Source organism: Scyliorhinus canicula, chromosome 2, assembly GCF_902713615.1.
Source record: "Scyliorhinus canicula chromosome 2, sScyCan1.1, whole genome shotgun sequence".
In the NCBI taxonomy this organism is placed as follows: Eukaryota; Metazoa; Chordata; class Chondrichthyes; order Carcharhiniformes; family Scyliorhinidae; genus Scyliorhinus; species Scyliorhinus canicula.
The window spans coordinates 35,680,167-35,698,339 of NC_052147.1; the positions used below are offsets into that span (position 1 = coordinate 35,680,167).

Consider the following 18,173-nt stretch of genomic DNA (forward strand, 5'->3'; position numbering starts at 1 on the left):
TCAATCATTTAAGCAAAAGCAATCAAGAAATGTTTATTTTCATGTGGCTATGTCTCAGTTAAGATGATTGATTTTGCAGGTTTCTACTGGATCTTACAAACGACTGGTGTATGAGGTGCCTTTAGGAAAACAAGTTACTGAACAGTCTCAGATAGACAGAATAACATGGGCTACTTGGACCAGGTGAACTGAACTTTTGTCCTTATTCTTAATTTGAATCTTAATGCACAGGATTTAAAAGGGGAACATAATGTTAGTTAGTAATTTATTGCTCAAAACCTAACTCTTTTTGATGTGTCTGACTTCAACAACATCCACACTGTAATCATGGTAAGTCTCTTTTTAGATATATGTTTTTATTAGCGTTTTTTAAAAATTACAAGTAATGCAACAAAACTTTCAAAGTGCAACTGATACAGTACAGAACAAATATTTCTGAAAATGTAAGAACAAGCAAGGCAGGATAAATTCAGAATAAAGGTCCTTAATAACTAGTGCTTCCAATGTTAACACCGGATCAATCAGAAAATGGGAAGGGAGGAAAAGGCCATGTAAACATGATGGGATAATATATCAAACTGAACACATTTATGTACAACGAGATCGCAACTTGCAATATGGCTCCTGGGAAACTTTACTGGAAAAGGTCAGACAAAGCGGAGCAGATACGTGTCCCAAACGTGACAGAATGTTTCAGGCTTAAAACGGAGCACAGATGTCAGGAATTCCATCGGGATACATTCCATGACTATTTTATGCCAATTTTGATTTGAAGGATACTTGTCACTGATCCAGGAGCAGTGGATATTTTTATGAACTGCAAAAGTTAGGATGTTGTGCAGCCTTTATTCATTAATGTCAGTAATTCTCCCCTCTGAAAGGCCCAGAATTAGGAATCATGGGCGGTATTCTCCCATCCCGCGGCAAAGTGTCCATCCCATCGTAAATGCCGTCGTGTTTTACGACGGCGTGAACGGGCTGCTCCCAGAACTAAGTCTGGGCCCTACAGGGAGCCAGCACGGCGCTGGAGTGGTTCGCGCCGCTTCAGCTGCCGATCCCGCCAGCCCAGAGCAGGTTAGGACTCAGCTTTTTTCTAACGGCCAATCTGGGCCGGAGAATCGGCGGGCCGGCAGCAGAGAGCGGCCTGCAACCAGCGCCGCACCAACGGCGCCAATTCTCCACTATGCGGAGAATCGCGTGCCGGCTTCAGGATGGCATGGCCCGTTCGCGGGGGTTCTCCGGCCCAGTTCAGGGCTGGGAGAATCTTGTCCAAGGCTTCCAGACCATTAATCGGATACAAATGGGTTGAAATGACCCATTTGCATCTTGCTGCTGGCTCGGGCTTGCAGCTCGCTGCCACCACCGGCAGGAGACCGTAGCATCGGAACCCATTCCTGTTTCTAGACCGATGCTCAATTCTACGCTCGATCGGGAAACCCGCTACCAGCGGTGGGCAGTGGAGAATCCACCCCAGGATCTTTTTCATTTTGACAGGATAATAAATTTCCCACAGATTCCAGGAATAAGTTTAAAATTAGTTCCTGCCACTGCACAGACCAGCAGAAGAAAAATAGGATAGGATTGTCTTGCCACATTCGGGCATGCGCCACAACTATCTCATGTTGCACCAGAACATCCTTAAAATGTTGTTCTCTTGGATTAAAGACCTGTCTGTACCAATATATATTTAGTCAACAACATACAAACCCCAACACAACAAAAATATAAAATAATCACAACCACATTAATTCTAAGGGGACATCCGTCAACATAGGTGAGAACACGTAAGGCTAACCCTAAGGCCATACCATTATTACCATCAACAGACAGGCTCCTCAACAGAGAGGAGAAGCAAAAAGCCAACAAGGAAATGAGAGCAAAATCTCCCTCCCACGTTTTGAATCCATCCACGAAGACCTAAACCTTCCACCCATCTTTTGGCAATGGCACCACTTGATTCTGTCATGATTAAATAGATGAAAAGGGACTTTCTGTGGCGGCCATGGAGCAAATGGTCGGACATTTGGTGATTCCCACTCGAGGTGGAATTGCTTGGAGGAGGCACGGGGGGATATGATCCCGGGGGAGCACCCACGGTGGCCTGGCCTGCGATCGGGGCCCACCGATCTGCGGGCGGGCCTGTTACCTTGAGGCACTTTTTCCTTCCGGGACGGCCCCTGTAGTGTTCCGCCATGGCCTGCACGGAGAAGAGAACCCCTGCACAGGCGCCAAAATACGACGGCCGGTCTGCACATGCGCGGAATCACACCGGCAGTTCCACACATGCGGAAGATCATGACTGCCGTTCCGTGCATGCGCGAACGCACGCAGCCCCTTCGCCGCCAGCTGGAGCGGCGCCAACCCCTCTGCCGCCCACCTAGCCCCCTAGACAGGTGAGAATTCCTCACCTTGCGGGTCCGTTGACGCCGGAGTCGTTGGCGCCGGTTTTACAACCGGCGTAGGGACTTAGTCCCTGGAAGGGAGAATCCCGGCCAGAATCTCTGGATTGTGGGGCTGCCTGAAGGGATTGAGGGAACTCAGGCCACCGAGTATGTGGCAGCCATGTTCGGGTAGTTGTGGGGGAGGGAGTATTTCACCATACCCCCTGAGGTGGATCAAGCGCACAGGACATTGAGGAGGAAGCAAAAGCCCAGGAAGCAAACGAGGTAATCAGCGAGGAGGGGGTGAGGATGGCGAGCATCCCGACGCAGTTGATTGCGTGGAACGTTCGGGGTTTGAATGGCCTAGTGAAAAGCTCTTGTGTTTTTGCACATTTTAAGGGGTTTGAAGGTGGACGTGGTGTTTCTTCAAGAGACGCACCTGAAGCTGCGGGACCAGATGGGGCTGAGGAAGGGTTGGGTGGGGTTGGTGTTCCATTTGCGGTTGGATAAGATGAGGGGGGTAGTGGTGCTGATCAATAATGGGATGGCTTTTAAGATGGGAAGTATTATAAGTGACTCGGGAGATAGTTTTGTGATGGTGAGTGGGAAGCTGAAGGGGACACAGGTGATGCTAGTGAATGTATATGACACAAATTGGGACGATGTTGATTTTCTGAGGTGGTATTTGGCAAAGATTCCAGATCTGGACACACACTGGCTGGTTATGGAGGAGGACGGGTCATTGGTGGAGGATGTTCTGAGGGTGGATCGGAGACATTCGATGGCACCTGAAGAGGCGTTACTAAAGGAGTGGCAGAGGCTCCTGATAGAGTTTGGATTGGTGTCCACGGGAAAGGCGATGGGGCAATAGCGTAGAGCCAGAAGGGCAGTATATGAGCATGGTTAGAAAGCTAACAGGAGCCTTGCGCACCAGTTAAGGAAGCAAGCGGCAATGAGGGAAATTGGGAGGGTGATAGACGATAGGGGCATGGTGCTATCGGTGCCGGAAGGGATCGAATGGGGTTTTTGAGGTTAATACCAGAGATTGTATGATTCGGAGCCTCCGGTGCGGGATGAAGGAATGAGGTGAATTTGAGTTCCCATGGGTTGAGGAGGTGAAGGTACAGGGACTAGGGTCCCTGATTGGGCTGAGGGAGGTAATGGATTGCATGGTTCTATGCAGGCGGGGAAGATCCTTGGTCCAGATGGATTCCCACTCGGGTTCGATAAGGAGTTTGGATTGGTGATGGGGTCTCTGCTAATGGAGATGTATAATGAGTCGATGGTGAGGGGGTAGCTTACCCCACGCTGTCTTAGGCTTCAATGTCACTCATTCTAAAGAAGGGCAAGGAACTGGAGCAGTGTGGTTCGTACATTCCGATCTTGCTGTTGAATGTAGATGCGAAGTTGCTGGTGACGCAGATAGAAGATTTGTGTCGGGGGTGAAGGGCAAGGACCAGACGAGATTTGTGAAGGTGCAGCAGTTGTCAGCGAACATAGGGCGGTTGCTTAATGTTATAATGAAGTCCTTGGAGGGCCGGAAAGCGAGAGTGGTTGTGGCAATGGACACGGAGAAGGTGTTCGACTAGGTCGAGTGGGTGTATTTGTTCGAGGTGTTGGGGTGATTTGGGTTTAGGTTGTGGATTGGGGTGCAATTGTTGTATATTGCGCCTAAGGCGAATGTTCGGACGAACAAGGTCAGTATTATTTTGGGTTACATCGGGGGATAAGGCTCTCTCCACTGCTCTTTGCCCTGGCGATTAAGCCGCTGGCAATGGCATTTGGGGGCCCGAGGGAGTGGAGGGGTATTGAGCGGGTGGGGGGGGGGGGGGGGGGGGGGGGTGGCGGCAGTGTTGTGGCACCGGGTTTCTTTGTTCGCAAATGATCTGCTGTTGTATATTTTGGATCTAGTCAGTAGCTTTGATAAGTTCGTGAGGATTTTGGCGGAGTTTGGCTGCTTTTTGGGGTACAAGCGTAATGTGGGGAAAAGTGAGGTGTTCCCAATTAATGCACAGGGACCTGGAGGAATTGCCATATCGGTTGGTGTGGCCGAGCTTTTGGTACCTTGGGATACAGATGGTTTGGAGTTGGAGCCCAGTTGCATTTGTTGAACTTGGCAGGCTGGTGGAGGGAATGAAGACAGACTTTAAGAGGTGACATGTGTTGCCATTGTTGTTGGCGGATCAGGTCCCGGCATTGAAGATGACAGTGTTGCCGAAGTTTTTGTTTGCGTTTCAAAACTTCCCGATTTTTTGTGCCCAAGTCCTTTTTTAGAAAGAAGGTTACTGGGATAATCTTGAGGTTTGTGTGGCTGGGGAAGGCTTCACGGGTTAGGAGGGTTTTTTTTTAAGGGGAATCGACGGCGGGGGAGGTGGTATGGCGGTTAGCGTTGCCAAACATGTTGAACTACTACTGGGCGAATATTACAATGGTTTGGAAGTGGTTAGTGGAGGAGTGGTCGGTTTGGGGGTGGATGGGGGTGGCCTTATATAACAGGACCAGTTTGAGGGCACTGTTGTTGGCACCCCTTCCGTTCTCGCTGGTCAGGTACTCCACGAGCCTGGTAGTGGCTAGACTAGAAGGCATGACTCTGTGAGCACCAATTTGAGATAATCATAGGTGTGCCCCGTCAGGGGTGGAGTGAGAACGTGATTTGTTTTTTGGGGGGAGGTTTGCAGGCCTAGAGGAGCTGGAGGGGACGTACCAGTTACTGAAGGGGTAGGGACTTTGAGGAGAGAGGTGCCATTGTTTCCGATGCTGCCCCGCTCAGTGTTGCAGGATAATCTTCTGTCCAAAGATGAAATAGGGGAGGGCAGAGTTGGAGACATTTTTTTTTTTTAAGAAAATATTTTATTGAAGCATTTGTACTTCTCAATTTAATACATTAACATTTCTTAAACAACCACGCGGGCCGACACACGCAAAACACCTAAACAAACAAAAAACAGAAAACAACGTCCCTTACTACCCCCGCCCTATTCCTTAATTACCCGTATACTAAGTTCCCTGTCCTTATTTAACATTGCTATGCCTCCTGTTTTCCTCCGCCACCCCCTCTTTTCCTCTCCCCGCCCCCCTTCCTGCTGACATTCAATTATCCTTGAAGAAATCGATGAACGGCTGCCATCTCCAGGCGAACCCCTGAATTGACCCTCAAGGCAAACTTGATTTTTTCCAGACTGAGAAAACCTGCCATATCACTGACCCACACTCCTGCCTTCGCGGGCTCCAAGTCCCTCCATCCCAGAAAAATCCGTCTCTGGGCCACCAGGGAGGAGAAGGCCAGGCCCTCAGCCTCCTTCCCCACCCGCGGGTCTTCCGATAGCCCAAATATTGCCAGTTCGGAGTTACCCTCCCTTCCAGGACTTCTGACATAACGTCGCGAATCCCTCTATTTCAGACATGCCCAAAATATATGTACATGGTTCGCCGGGCTACCGCTCACATCTGCTCCATCTCCTCAAAGAACCTGCTCATCCAGGCTGCCGTCATGTGGGCCCTGTGGACCACCTTGAACTGGATCAAGCTAAGTCTGGCACAATACGAGGATGAATTGACTCTCTTCAAGGCTTTTTCCCCACAGTTCAATTTCCAGCTCTCCTCCCAGCTCCTCTTCACCTCTCTGATAGGGACCCCTCCCCACTCCATCAACTCCTTGCATACCTCCAAAACCCTCCCCTCTCCAACCCCTGTTTTTGACATCACCTTGTCCTGTAGTCCCCTCAGGGGGAGGCGAGGAAAGCTTGGAACCTGCCTCCTTACAAAGTCCCGCACCTGAAGGTAGAGTTGCAGACATGTATGTGGAGTTGAGAAAGAGTGAGCGTACTCCCATGGAGGAGGTTAGGCGTAAGTGGGAGGAAGAGTTGGATGGGGCATTGGGGGCTGGAGTATGGAGTGGAGCTGTGTGGAGGGTGAATACATCCTCATCGTGTGCAAGGCTAGGCTTTATCCAAGTTCACCATTCAAGGTGTGGAGGAGTTCACCTCAAGGTGTGCAAGGTTGGAAGCGATAGTGCAGGACCTGGAGAAAGCGGCCACAGGTCTGAACAATTGGATCACCTCGCTCGAGACCAAGGTGGTAACAACAGAGTGCTCAAGGGGAAGGTGGAAGATCAGGAAGGATTGTCAGGCTACCTGAGGGAAGAAACGCAACAGTATGACGCGAGGATGCTTGGAGAGCTGGTCGGAGGGGACGGCTTCGCCAAATCCCCAGAGGTAGACCAGGCCTACAGGTCGCTCCGCCAAAGGCCCAAATCAGGAGAACCACAGGCGATTATAGCTAAACTACTAAGGATAAAGAGGTGCTGAACTGGGCGAGGAGCACGCAGACGTGTAGATGGGAGGGACATACAATCTCCAAGTACCAGGAGATTGGAGCCGACCTGGCCAAAAGCCAGGCGGAGTTTAATGAGGCCAAGGCGGCTTTATTTAAAAATAAGGTGCTGTAACCAACGACAAAGACCCAATGGAGTGGAGGTCATTCATACCCATCTTGCTCCTAAACAGTCCTAGACAAAGTCCTGGTGAAGGCCCTGACGAGGCAACTGGAGAGTTGAGTGCCGGGTGTAGTCGCAGAGGATCAGACGGGATTTTTCAGGGGTAGACAGCTAACGGTGAACATCAGACACCTGCTGAATGTGATTATGACCCCACCCAGGGAGGGGACACCATTGCAAGCGTCCGGACAAATGCCACCAGCTCTGAATATGTCGGATGCACAGAGGCACAAGGCAGGAATGCTCATTGTCTCTGCTATTTGCCCTGGCAATCAAGCCACTGGCTATGGCCCTTAAGAGCAGCGAAAAGGTAGAGAGGCATACAGAGGGGAAACAGGGACAATGGAGTCTAACCCTATGTGGATGGCCTGCTTCACTACGTCGCAAACCCCTAGCTAGCATGGGAGGAATAATGGAACCCTGAAGGGAAGTCGGAGCCTTCTCTGATTACAAACTCAATCTTCCCTGTGAATCAGCAGGGGGCGAATCAGAGCTGGGTGTGCTGCCATTCAAGATGGCCCAAACCAAATTCCGATACCTGGGGATCCAGATAGCCCATGATGACTAGACATGAAAAGAGAATCCTGGGATTGTAAAAGTGTCCTGCAAAGGAGGAGGAGCATGGGGGGGGGGGGGGGGGGGGGGGCTTGGCCCTTCCAAAACTCCTATTCTACCACTGGGTGACCAATGCAGAAAAGGTACAGGGGTGGATTAAGGAGCCGGAGGTGGAATGGGCGAGAAGGGAGCAGACCTGCACAGGATACCCCTCCCACTGCCCATGGCCCCACATCCATTTCCCCCAGCCAAGTACTCAAGGAGCCTGTTGGTAGTGGCCATTGTGAGGATATGGAATCAACTCGAGCACCATTTTCATCTGGGTGCAATGTTCATTATGGACCGCATCTGCAGAAACCACAAATTCACCCCTGCAGCAATAAACGCCTCCTTTAAAAGATGGAGACAGAACAAAGGGGTACGGAGGGGGGACTTACGTAGATGGCAGGGTAGCGACATGGGGGAACTCATGACAAACTCCAGCTCCCGAAAGGGAACAAACTCTGGTACATGCAACTAAGGAACTGTCTCCGACCGCAACGTTCCCCCAGTGACCCAGATGCACCCTACTGGACAGATTTATGACATCGGACGAACCAGGAGACGGAAGCTGCACCGACTTGTATGGACGACTGCTGGAGGTAAACTCCACTGGAGGAGACATGGAGATAGGAGGATAACGCTGGATTGAAGCACTACATGCACATGGCTGGGCCTAAAGCAGCTGAAGGTAGTGCTCAGGGCACACTTGACCAGAAGACATATGAGCAGGGTCCTCCTGGAGGTGTGAACAGTGCTGGGGGGGCCTGGCCATGCACACTGTCTAGTCAGGCACTGGACCACCTTCTCTCGAGACCATGTCCAAGGTTGTGGGAGTGAGGGTGGGGCCATGCCCATGACTGATGGTCTTTTGGGCATCAATCCGAACAGCCAGAGTTATTTTTGGGGAGAGGAACAGACGTCCTAGCCAATGCCTCCACAATCTCTTCCCTGCCCCAAGATCAGCAGCTCCACCCAAGGCCCCAAACTGGCTGTATGACTTAACGGAATTTCTCACATTGGAGAAAATAAATTTTGCCAGAGAATCGGAGGAAGGCTTCCGCAACACGTGGAAGCAATTTGCCAACCTGCTCGAGGACCTGTTTGTGACCAGCAACCAATAAGGAGGGGTGGAGTGGGGTGAAAAGCAGGGAGGGGGGGGGGGGACGGACTAAAATAAACAAAGGAAGAAGGAGGAGAATAAAAAGGAGGGAAGACACTACCCATAGTACAGGGGATGCAGGGCAGAGGAACAAAACGGTACCGGAGGAAAGAGAACCCATGGGTACAGCGACATGGGTGCACCTGGGTGGCCGCAAACACACCCCATGGTGCTACATAAACAGTATGGTTGTGGTAATAGATTACTGGGAGCCCAATGTTAACAGGCTTCGTAACTGTATGTTTCCTTTGTATTCATACCGGATTATACGGTTTTCCCTTTCGTCTTTTTATTTTTCTGTTTGTATATTTTTTATTCTTTTGCCTTTTTCCAATGCTGTCCCAAACAAATGCAAAAACCAATAAAAATATTTTTAAAATTTAGGAGCAATGATGCTCTTATAATATTTTAAATGTTTACTAAAATGGTCTGGTGTACATCAATTAGACCAGTGAAATGGCTTAGTATAGATTTTTAGTCATTTTTCGTGAGCATTACTCAGTTGATGAGCTAGACACTTATTAAAATGCTTACTTTTTGTGATTAATCTATTTTAAGTTGCATTAATAAAACTGCACGTTAAATCCTTCATTTTTTAGTGCAAAGGTCAAAAATAAGCAATTATAACTTGAACCATAACTTCACTTCAGAAAAAAATACTAATTGCACCTAAAACAAAAACTACAGAGTCACAGTTTAGTTTGTAGGCAGTTAGGATTTTGAGTGGACAAGAGGAATTTCTGGAGATAAATCTTAAACTTGGAACTTATTCCTGTCTGGAATTCAAGCAGCGCTAAAAGATTAATCTTCAACGTATAATTAATGTGACAAAACAGACATGTCTTTACTTCTGTGTTCAATGAAATTTTAAAAATTGGGATATTTTTGCAATTTATAAGTTTCCCGTCTTATAGTATTCTAGGTGATGAAGTCATTGGAATTTGGTCTCGAAATCTTGATAAAGCTGATGTGAATTGTGCCTGCGTTTCTCACTCGGGTCTGAACATTGTGACCGGAGATGATTTTGGCATGGTGAAACTCTTCGACTTTCCATGCAGAGAGAAATTTGTAAGTCTTATTTTTTATCATCTTATAAAATATGAGCCAAATGTTGAAGAAATATATTTTCCAATGTTTTTCCTCTCCCTAAGTTGCAGATGTATTTTAGAGAAGTTTACTAGAGAGACGCCTAAGTGAATCATCTGGCATTGGATTAGATAACTTTAGTCTACTCGTGTTTCTATTATATGCCAGAAAGTTATATTGTGATTTAATTTTACGTTTCTCCACTGGTATGGCACTTGATGGCTTATCCTCTGACTTTCCATTAATATCTATGCTTCCCCAGAACACTGGTCTCAACTCATTACTTGAGATTTAATTTTATCAACCATCCTCGCCACTCTACATTGCCCAGTTTCTTTCAGATCACATGCCTCATTCCTCCCTCAGGGCAATGAATGAATCACTACATTAGCGCAAAATGATGCAGCATAGGAAGTGGTGGCAGTTCAGCCCATCCTGCTGATGCAAATTCTGGCATGAACTACTGAATTAGTCCTGAAGTTTTTCATCTGTGATACCATTTTAGTAAATCTCATTTACAACTTCTCGAAGGCCTTGATGTTCTTCCTAAAATGCTGGCCAGAATTGAATGCTCCAGTTTTATAAAAGTTTAGCTTAACTGCTTTAGTTTTGTAGTCTCTATAAAGACTAGTACGGCCTTTTAAACAGCTTTCTTATCTAACACCTTCAAAGACAGGTGCACGTACACCCCAGCTCTCTATTTTTCCACCACCTTTAAAATTGAACCATTTAATTTATATTTCTCATTATTCCTAACAATGAATCACTGTACATTTCTCTGCGTTAAATTTCATCTTCTTGGTGTCCACACGTTTCACCAGACTGTTTCATCTTAGTCTGTTACTGGCCTCATCATTTATGATATAAACAGGTTTCTTGTCATCAGCCAACTTTTCCTTTATTGTGCAGGTGAGATGGGAAAACCCTTTCTCCTCACTCCACACCATTATCTTCAACATTTCCCAGGGTATATTTTTGGCTTTTTCCCTTCAACGTGTCCTTTGGCAAACAACATACAAATATAATATATAATGGAAAAATACAGCATTTGTGGAGAGAAAGAATTTTGAGCCTGTGAGACTGGAGAAGTAATGTGATGCCATTTCTACCTCACTTCAGCTCTAAAATGTAATACGGACTCAAAATGTCAATTCTATTTCTCTTCTCTCGCCACAAAAGCTGCCAAACCTGAGTTGGCCAGCATTTTCTATTTTTATTTCAGATTTCCAGCAGTATTTTACTTTTTGTCCACATGCACACTAGTCATAGTGAATCCCTACCTCTTCCCCCCCCCCGCTCATTCAATCCCTTCACGGTTTCATCATTTGTGCAATATCAAGTTGCGAGTGAGCTGCTTGTGAAGCTCAGATTTTCTGCCCTCACTACCAATGCCACACCCGCACCAACAATTGCATCTGCCTCCCCAACCATCTTTTTTCACATTTTCACCGAGCCAAGCTTCTGATGCTTGTTCTCCAACTTTTGCTTCCGTATGTCAACCGACTCAACACATCGCTGCTGCAACCTTCGCCATATCTTTGCCACCTTCAGACTTAACTTCCAATTCTTTCCAATCAGCCTCCCTTCAGCTCATTAAAAACTCTGCTGCCTATATTCTAACTTGGCACCAGACCACTATTACCTATTGTCTTTCTGACCTACATTGGCTACCATTTTAGTGGCTATGCCTTTAGCTGTCCAGTCACTGTTTGGAATTCCCTCTCCACCTCCCCTTAGTCCATCCCTCCTCGCATTCCTTCCTTGGCCTGGTCTCCAATTTTAGCCTGGTTATACACATGAAGGGCCATGGGATATTCTTTGTCTGTTGTTATAACACAATTGATAGGAAAGAACAACATTTTTGCCTGTTTGGTGAAAATAGGCAAATGCATTTTCTTTCCTTACACAGGCAAAGCACAAGAAATATCTAGGTCACTCTGCCCAGATCACCAACATAAAGTTTACTAGTGGTGACAGATATGTCGTCAGTGCTGGAGGGCAGGATTGCAGGTATGATTTGAACAATTTTATTCCTGTTGTGAAAGTATTTAGAAATGCATACAAATATGTCACTTCCATTTCAAAAAGCAGACCTTTTTAATTGCTTTCCTTCTTTTCCCCAATTTAAGTTTGTTTGTCTGGAAATGTTTATGAAAACTCTAATGGAAAGAATACAAACGGCCATGAAACAAGAGCTTGGATCATAAGAAGAATCAAGAAATTCAATGAAAACAAATTCCAGGAAAAGCCCGCGTATGAAAATAAGGCAGCTAGCACTATCTGCAAAATTAATTGAGAAGGCAGTTTGCTTTCATAATTATAAAAAATTTCATCTATTTTGGTTTAAGGCAATTTGTCAGATTTTCTACTGCACAGCCAAGTGTACATTGATGCAGTTGTAACAGTATTCAAATCAATCATGAATTTTAGGGCAGAGCTGTATTCTAACTTCAATACTGGTGTACAAATTACTTTGACCATTCTACATCTATGGTCCTGTTGTCAAGGACAGAATTCCAAAACAATCATGTGGCAATGCCATGAAAATGGTTAATTGAGTTCTATCAATACACAAAAAAACTAGCTTTTAATATGCTGTAAGTATACTGCTAGATATAACACAAGTTTTAATATCTTCACAATGTTGTGCTGTAGCTGATTTGGTAAGTAGCCTTAAGACATTTAGTGAACTTGTGCTTTTCAAAATTTTGCAATGCTGCTAACAGTGTTCTGAACAAACAAAATAGTATCTAGTGGCCTTCATCCTGAATGTACCAGCTAAGTGATATTTTGAATCAGTGTAAAAGCTGAAGCAAGCATGCCAAAGCATACTATGCACTACTGTACCAATCACTGTGGCTACCTGAACAATTACATTTAGTTCAGTGTAATAAATGGTTTGTAATTTTTGTGTATCTTTGTGTTTGCAGGTATCAAATCAGCAATCCTGCAAATTATAATTTTTCCATTTATATAGTATACAAATAAAAGCTCAGCTTTTTGAAGCACACAGTAAATGTGTATTGCTTTGACCTGTATTCTACATATTAACAGCATTCCAGTGTGCACTGCTATATGAAGAATCTAAAGGATCACTAAGTATTGAGTTGCTGCTAGTTTGAGTTTTACTGATGTCAAGCTTTAAGTAATAGCAATTTCTGTAACATAATAATGTTTCAAATAGTTTGTTAATAATAATCCTTAAAACAAAATTAAATAGCTGTAATCTCCTTTTAATACTCAATATTTTATTCATCTATAAAAATTCCAATGGTTTATTGTTGTAAATGAATCAAAGTGATAAATTATATTGAATTAATTTAAACCTGTTTCAAGTAATTGCATTGTTGGCAACCATAATTTACTATATTATGCAATATCAGATGGCATTGTAACTTGAATATTTGAAATTATGCATTGTGCCATTGAAGTCAATGAAGTCTAGCAATTTTTATTTCCTGATTTTGTTGTACCGCTTGTACTTCCCGATAGCATTCCTGATAAATTAAATGACATGAAAAGACAGGAACAGGATTCCTAATGGAGTCCTGCTAATAGACTGTTGCACAAGAAAAAAAACAAATATCTCACCATGAACTACTGTAGAATGAAATGTTACAATGGGAGATACAGGAAACATTGTCCAGGGAGTGCTGGTGTATTGATTCAAAACACTATGCGGCCACATCACATACTAGAGTGTAACTGGAAATGTAAAAACACTATCAAAATATTACAGTTGGTATTTACAGGCACAAATACATAAATGTTACTTCTCAGGCACCTTTTTGGCTTGAATCATTCCAGCTTTTGCAAACAAGTCACAAGATTTATTCAACTTGGGCAAAACAGTGTTTAGACACAAGTCTGGGTCTATGCAAGCGGTGGATCAGATTCAACAACTTGCAGATTTTGTGGTTAAATGCAAAATAAGTAGAGTATGATTTGTGCTACTGGCAGCCATAATTTCATGCCAGTAACCAAGATTCCAAGCAATTCTGCAATAAAAGCCAGAGTAGGTACCTTCATTCTTTAAACATAGAATCATAGAATTCCTACAGTGCAGAAGGAGGCCATTTGGCCCATTGGGTCTGCCACGACCCTCTGAAAGAGCATCCTACTCAGGCCTACTCCCCTAATCCATCCCCGTAACTCCACCTAACTGTTGGACACAAAGGGGCAATTTAGCATGGCCAAACCACCTAATTTACACATCTTTGGACAGTGGGAGGAAACCAGAGTACCTGGAGGAAACCCACACAGTCACAGGGAGAATATGCAGACTCTAGACAGTCACTAGGTCAGAATCAAACCCAGGTCCCTGGCACTGTGAGGCAGCAGTGCTAATCACTGCGCCACCCCTAATGCTATCATTGCAATAACTTTTAGACATCTCATAAATAACACTGAATATGGTTTCTCAAGATTTAGAGAACATATAACACAAATGTGTGACTTAGTTATTAAATTTAATACCGTATTTCAAGGCACCAGACAATTTGCAACTTGGACATTTTCAAAAAAAGGAATTTAAAATCCAGTTAAAGAAAAATAGCTACAAAATATAACATTTGAGTTGACATATGTGTTTCTTTTGCGTGTTCGATCACAAGTCCCAGCAAGTGCAAATGTATCCTAAACATTCACCTACTACACTTTCAAACTCCTGGCATGACCAGATCTTTTGTAGGGCAGGTGGTGGTAAGTGTCGTGCCAAAAGTATTAAGAATATTAACTGTTTCTGTACTACAATTACAGTTGTGAAAGGATTTAACACCTAATTCCAATACGTAATCAGCGACCAATGTTTTAAAAATATGCTGAATAACAAAGAGCTACATGAATATAAGTAAAATGCTCCAAATAGAGGTGGTACAAAAAACAATACAGGTGACTAATTAATTCATTAAACAAGCGCCTTAATCAACTTTTACTGTCAGAATCAGTTTGTTGTTCACAAAAGTGGTATTACAGCAGACATTGGCATTTCTCTTTGGATATTTTATCATCCAATTGAAAATTCCAGAACACCACAAAACACAAGTTACAAAATGCATCTTTAAAACCCACTACTGAATAATCTTACAAGACTGCATTCTAGGTTGTGGGAAAAAATAATCTAGTCAAGTCACTTTGGGGAAAAAATTAACTTAGAATATTAAAATGTTTGATTCTCAATGTTAAACAATATTGGAAGTAAGACAATTAAAAAAAATTGCAAAATGCTACAATCTTCAAATATCTGCAGTTTTGTCATTTCCACAATATGTGATACTGCATGATCCAATCATTCACTGAAAAGAAAAAAAAATTAAAAATATATTAGTTAATTTTATAGGATGAATCGTAGCTATTATCCTACAGGTCCTGCTTATAAAGCAAACATTTTTTTTACAATTTATTTGCAAGAAAGCATGCGCGATGTTGACTTTAATCACATTATTCAACAGAAACACTGCAGTGATCTTATAAATGATTGCAATATTTATAGAACTTCTATTTTCATAATTTGAGACAAAAGCTTTATTACCCATTTTGTTGAGACCTGGTCCATTTTAATGCATGGCGAGGAGGTAATGTAACTGCAGGATGGTAGAATGTGCAGTCAGCTCTCTTACAGTGTGTGCTGAATCGACATGGCTGGAAACAACATAACAGAAAAGTCATCACTCTCTTCTTTTATATTCTCACTTTAACAATCCTCTGATCTTTTCAAATTAATTTTCATACCTTTGGATGGATAAAAGGGCACTCCACTTTTTTGCAGTCTGGAAAGAATCGACACAAAGAACTGCCTGTGTTTGTCACGGGTGCTACAGAAACAAGAATTTATTTTTTAAACATTACTGAACAAACCAGAAGTCAATAATTAAATAAGTACTTTGGTCTAGAAACATGCAGTTATGGGAATGTGAATAGTGGACTTTATAACATAGGTACAGGCAGAGTAAAATGCCAGTAATTTTCCTGCTGTATTTATATAAATATAATCATTTTACATTGCACCCATAACCTGTCAAGTTTTTGCATGATAAATTCCTATGTTCACATAATTGAAAATACAATTACAAACTGGTCCTGTTGTAATTTCACCTACCACCGCCAGCTCCCCTTCCCACAGAAGTGTAATTACAGTGCACTGGGGTAATAATATGGAACAAGGATAGACTGCAAGACTTGAAAAATTGGGATCAAAATTACATCTGCTTGAATTATAACATGCTGTCTTGAGATGGTGTAAGATTAGACAACATAGAAATCAATTTCATTTCCTGTGCCCAGCAGGAATAGGGCACCAGCGCTCGAAAATCACAGCAATACAATTACTGTGCAATGCTTCACACTACCATTTTTCCAGGGACCATCTGTTTTAGATAGCAGCCTAATTTTAATATGCTTAATCAGGTCTCCATTGCACACAATGGGGAGGCGGTGGCATAGTTGCTGAACTAGTAATCCAGAGACCCAGAATAATGATCTGGGGACCTGGGTTCATATCCCACCACGGCAGGTGATGGAATTTAAGCGCAATAAAATATCTGGAATTAAAAGGCTAATGATGACCATGAAACCATTGTTGATTTTTGTAAAAACCCATCTGGTTCACAAGGACGGAAATATGCCATCCTTACCTGGTCTGGTCTACATGTGACTCCAGACCCACAGCAATGTGGTTAACTCTGAAATGGCCTAGCAAGCCACTCGTTGTATTCAGCCACTACGAAAACAAAAAAGGAATGAAACTGGACGGACCACCCGGCATTGAACCAAGCACCGGAAACAACAACGGCAAACCCAGCCCCGTTGACACTGCAACGTACTCCTGATTAACATCTGGGGGCTTGTGCCAAAGTTGGGAGAGCCGTCTCACAGACTAGTTCAGCAACAGACTGACATAGTCAGTCATACAAAATCATATCTTACACACAATGTCCCAGACACCACTGTCCTGACTATGTCCTGTCTCACCGACAGGACAGACCCAGCAGAGATGGCGGCACAGTGGTATACAGTCGGGGGGGGGGGGGTTGAGAGAGAGAGGAGAGAAAGAGTTGCCCTGGGAGTCCTCAACATCGATTCTTGACTCCATCAAATCTCATTGCTTCAGGTTAAACATAGGAAGGACACCTCCTGCTGCTTACCACGTTCCGGCCACTATCAGATGATGAATCAGTAGTCCTCCATGTTAAACACCACTTGGAGGAAGCACTGAGGGTGGCAAGGGTGCAGAATATGCTCTGGACTTCAATGTCCTTCACCAAGAGTGGCTCAGTTGAACCACCACAGACCGAGCTGGCCGTGCCGAAAGGAAATAGCTGCTAGACTGGGACTGCAGCAGGTGATGAGGGAACCAACGAGGGAAAAACATACTTGACCTCATCCTCACCAATCTGCCTGCTGCAGATGCATCGGTCCATGATAGCACTGATAGAAATGACCACTGCACAGTCCTTGTGGAGACAAAGTCCCATCTTCACATTGAGGATACCCTCCATCGTGTTGTGTAGCACTACTGCCACACTAAATGGGATAGACTTAAAACAGATTTAGCAACTTAAGACTGGGAATCCATTAGGTGCTGAGGGCCATCAGCAGCAGTAGAATTGTATTCAAACACAATCTGTGACCTCATGGCCCGGCATATCCCCTATTCGACCATTTCACCAGGCCAGGGGAGCAACCCTGGTTCAATGAAGAGTGAAGAACATGCCAGGAGTAACATAAGGCAAACCGAAAAATGAGGTGTCAACTAGTGAAGCTACAACACAGGACTACTTGCGTTCCAAACAGCATAAGCAGCAAGTAATCGACAGAGCTACAACGAACGCATCAGATCTAAGCTCTGTAGTCCTGCCACATCCAGCTATGAATGGTGGAGGCAATTAAATAACTCATTGGAGGAGGCTGCTCCAAAAATGTCCTCATCCTCAATGAAAGAGAAACCCAGCACATATGTGCAAAAGACAAGGCAGAGGCAATTGCAACAATCTTCAGCCAGTGCTGAGTGGATGGTCCATCTCGGTGTCTTCCAGAAGTCCCCAGCATGACAGATGTCAGTCTTCAACCAATACGATTCACTCTGCATGATATCAAGAAATGGCTGAAGGCACTGGATACTGCAATGGCTATTGGCACTGACAATATCCCAGCAATAGTACTGAAGACCTGCGCACCCTAGCCAAGCTGTTCCAGTGCAGCTACAACACTGGCATCTACTCGGCAATGTGGAAAATTGCTCAGGTGTGTCCTGTACACAAGAAACGGGGCAAATCCAACCCAGCCAGTTACTGTCCTATCGGTCTACTCTCCATCATCAGCAAAGTGATGGAAGGAGTCATCAACAGTGCTACCAAATGGCACTTACTCAGCAATAATCAGCTCACGGATGCTCAGTTTGGGTTCAGCCAGGGCCATTCAGCTCCTGACCTCATTACAGCCTTGGTTCAAAGAGGGA

At 44.5% G+C, this 18,173-nt stretch overlaps 2 protein-coding genes across 10 annotated transcripts in view; one reads left to right on the plus strand and one right to left on the minus strand.

Annotated features, from left to right (window-relative positions):
* The window catches only part of LOC119952316 (echinoderm microtubule-associated protein-like 5), a 298,867-nt gene extending 284,222 nt beyond the window's left edge, over positions 1 to 14,645 (plus strand). For all 8 annotated transcript variants that reach the window (XM_038775979.1, XM_038775973.1, XM_038776000.1 and 5 more), the window contains 4 exons: positions 80 to 183; positions 9,547 to 9,700; positions 11,628 to 11,728; positions 11,848 to 14,645. In XM_038775979.1, coding sequence (XP_038631907.1) covers positions 80 to 183; positions 9,547 to 9,700; positions 11,628 to 11,728; positions 11,848 to 11,872 — 384 coding nt within the window. In that variant the 3' untranslated portion in view covers positions 11,873 to 14,645. The remainder of the gene's footprint in view (positions 1 to 79; positions 184 to 9,546; positions 9,701 to 11,627; positions 11,729 to 11,847) is intronic.
* zc3h14 (zinc finger CCCH-type containing 14) overlaps positions 14,621 to 18,173 on the minus strand; it is a 60,304-nt gene continuing 56,751 nt past the window's right edge. For both annotated transcript variants that reach the window (XM_038776048.1, XM_038776044.1), the window contains exons 14-16: positions 15,449 to 15,531; positions 15,249 to 15,358; positions 14,621 to 15,012 (exon numbers count right to left, since the gene is read on the minus strand). In XM_038776048.1, coding sequence (XP_038631976.1) covers positions 15,006 to 15,012; positions 15,249 to 15,358; positions 15,449 to 15,531 — 200 coding nt within the window. In that variant the 3' untranslated portion in view covers positions 14,621 to 15,005. The remainder of the gene's footprint in view (positions 15,013 to 15,248; positions 15,359 to 15,448; positions 15,532 to 18,173) is intronic.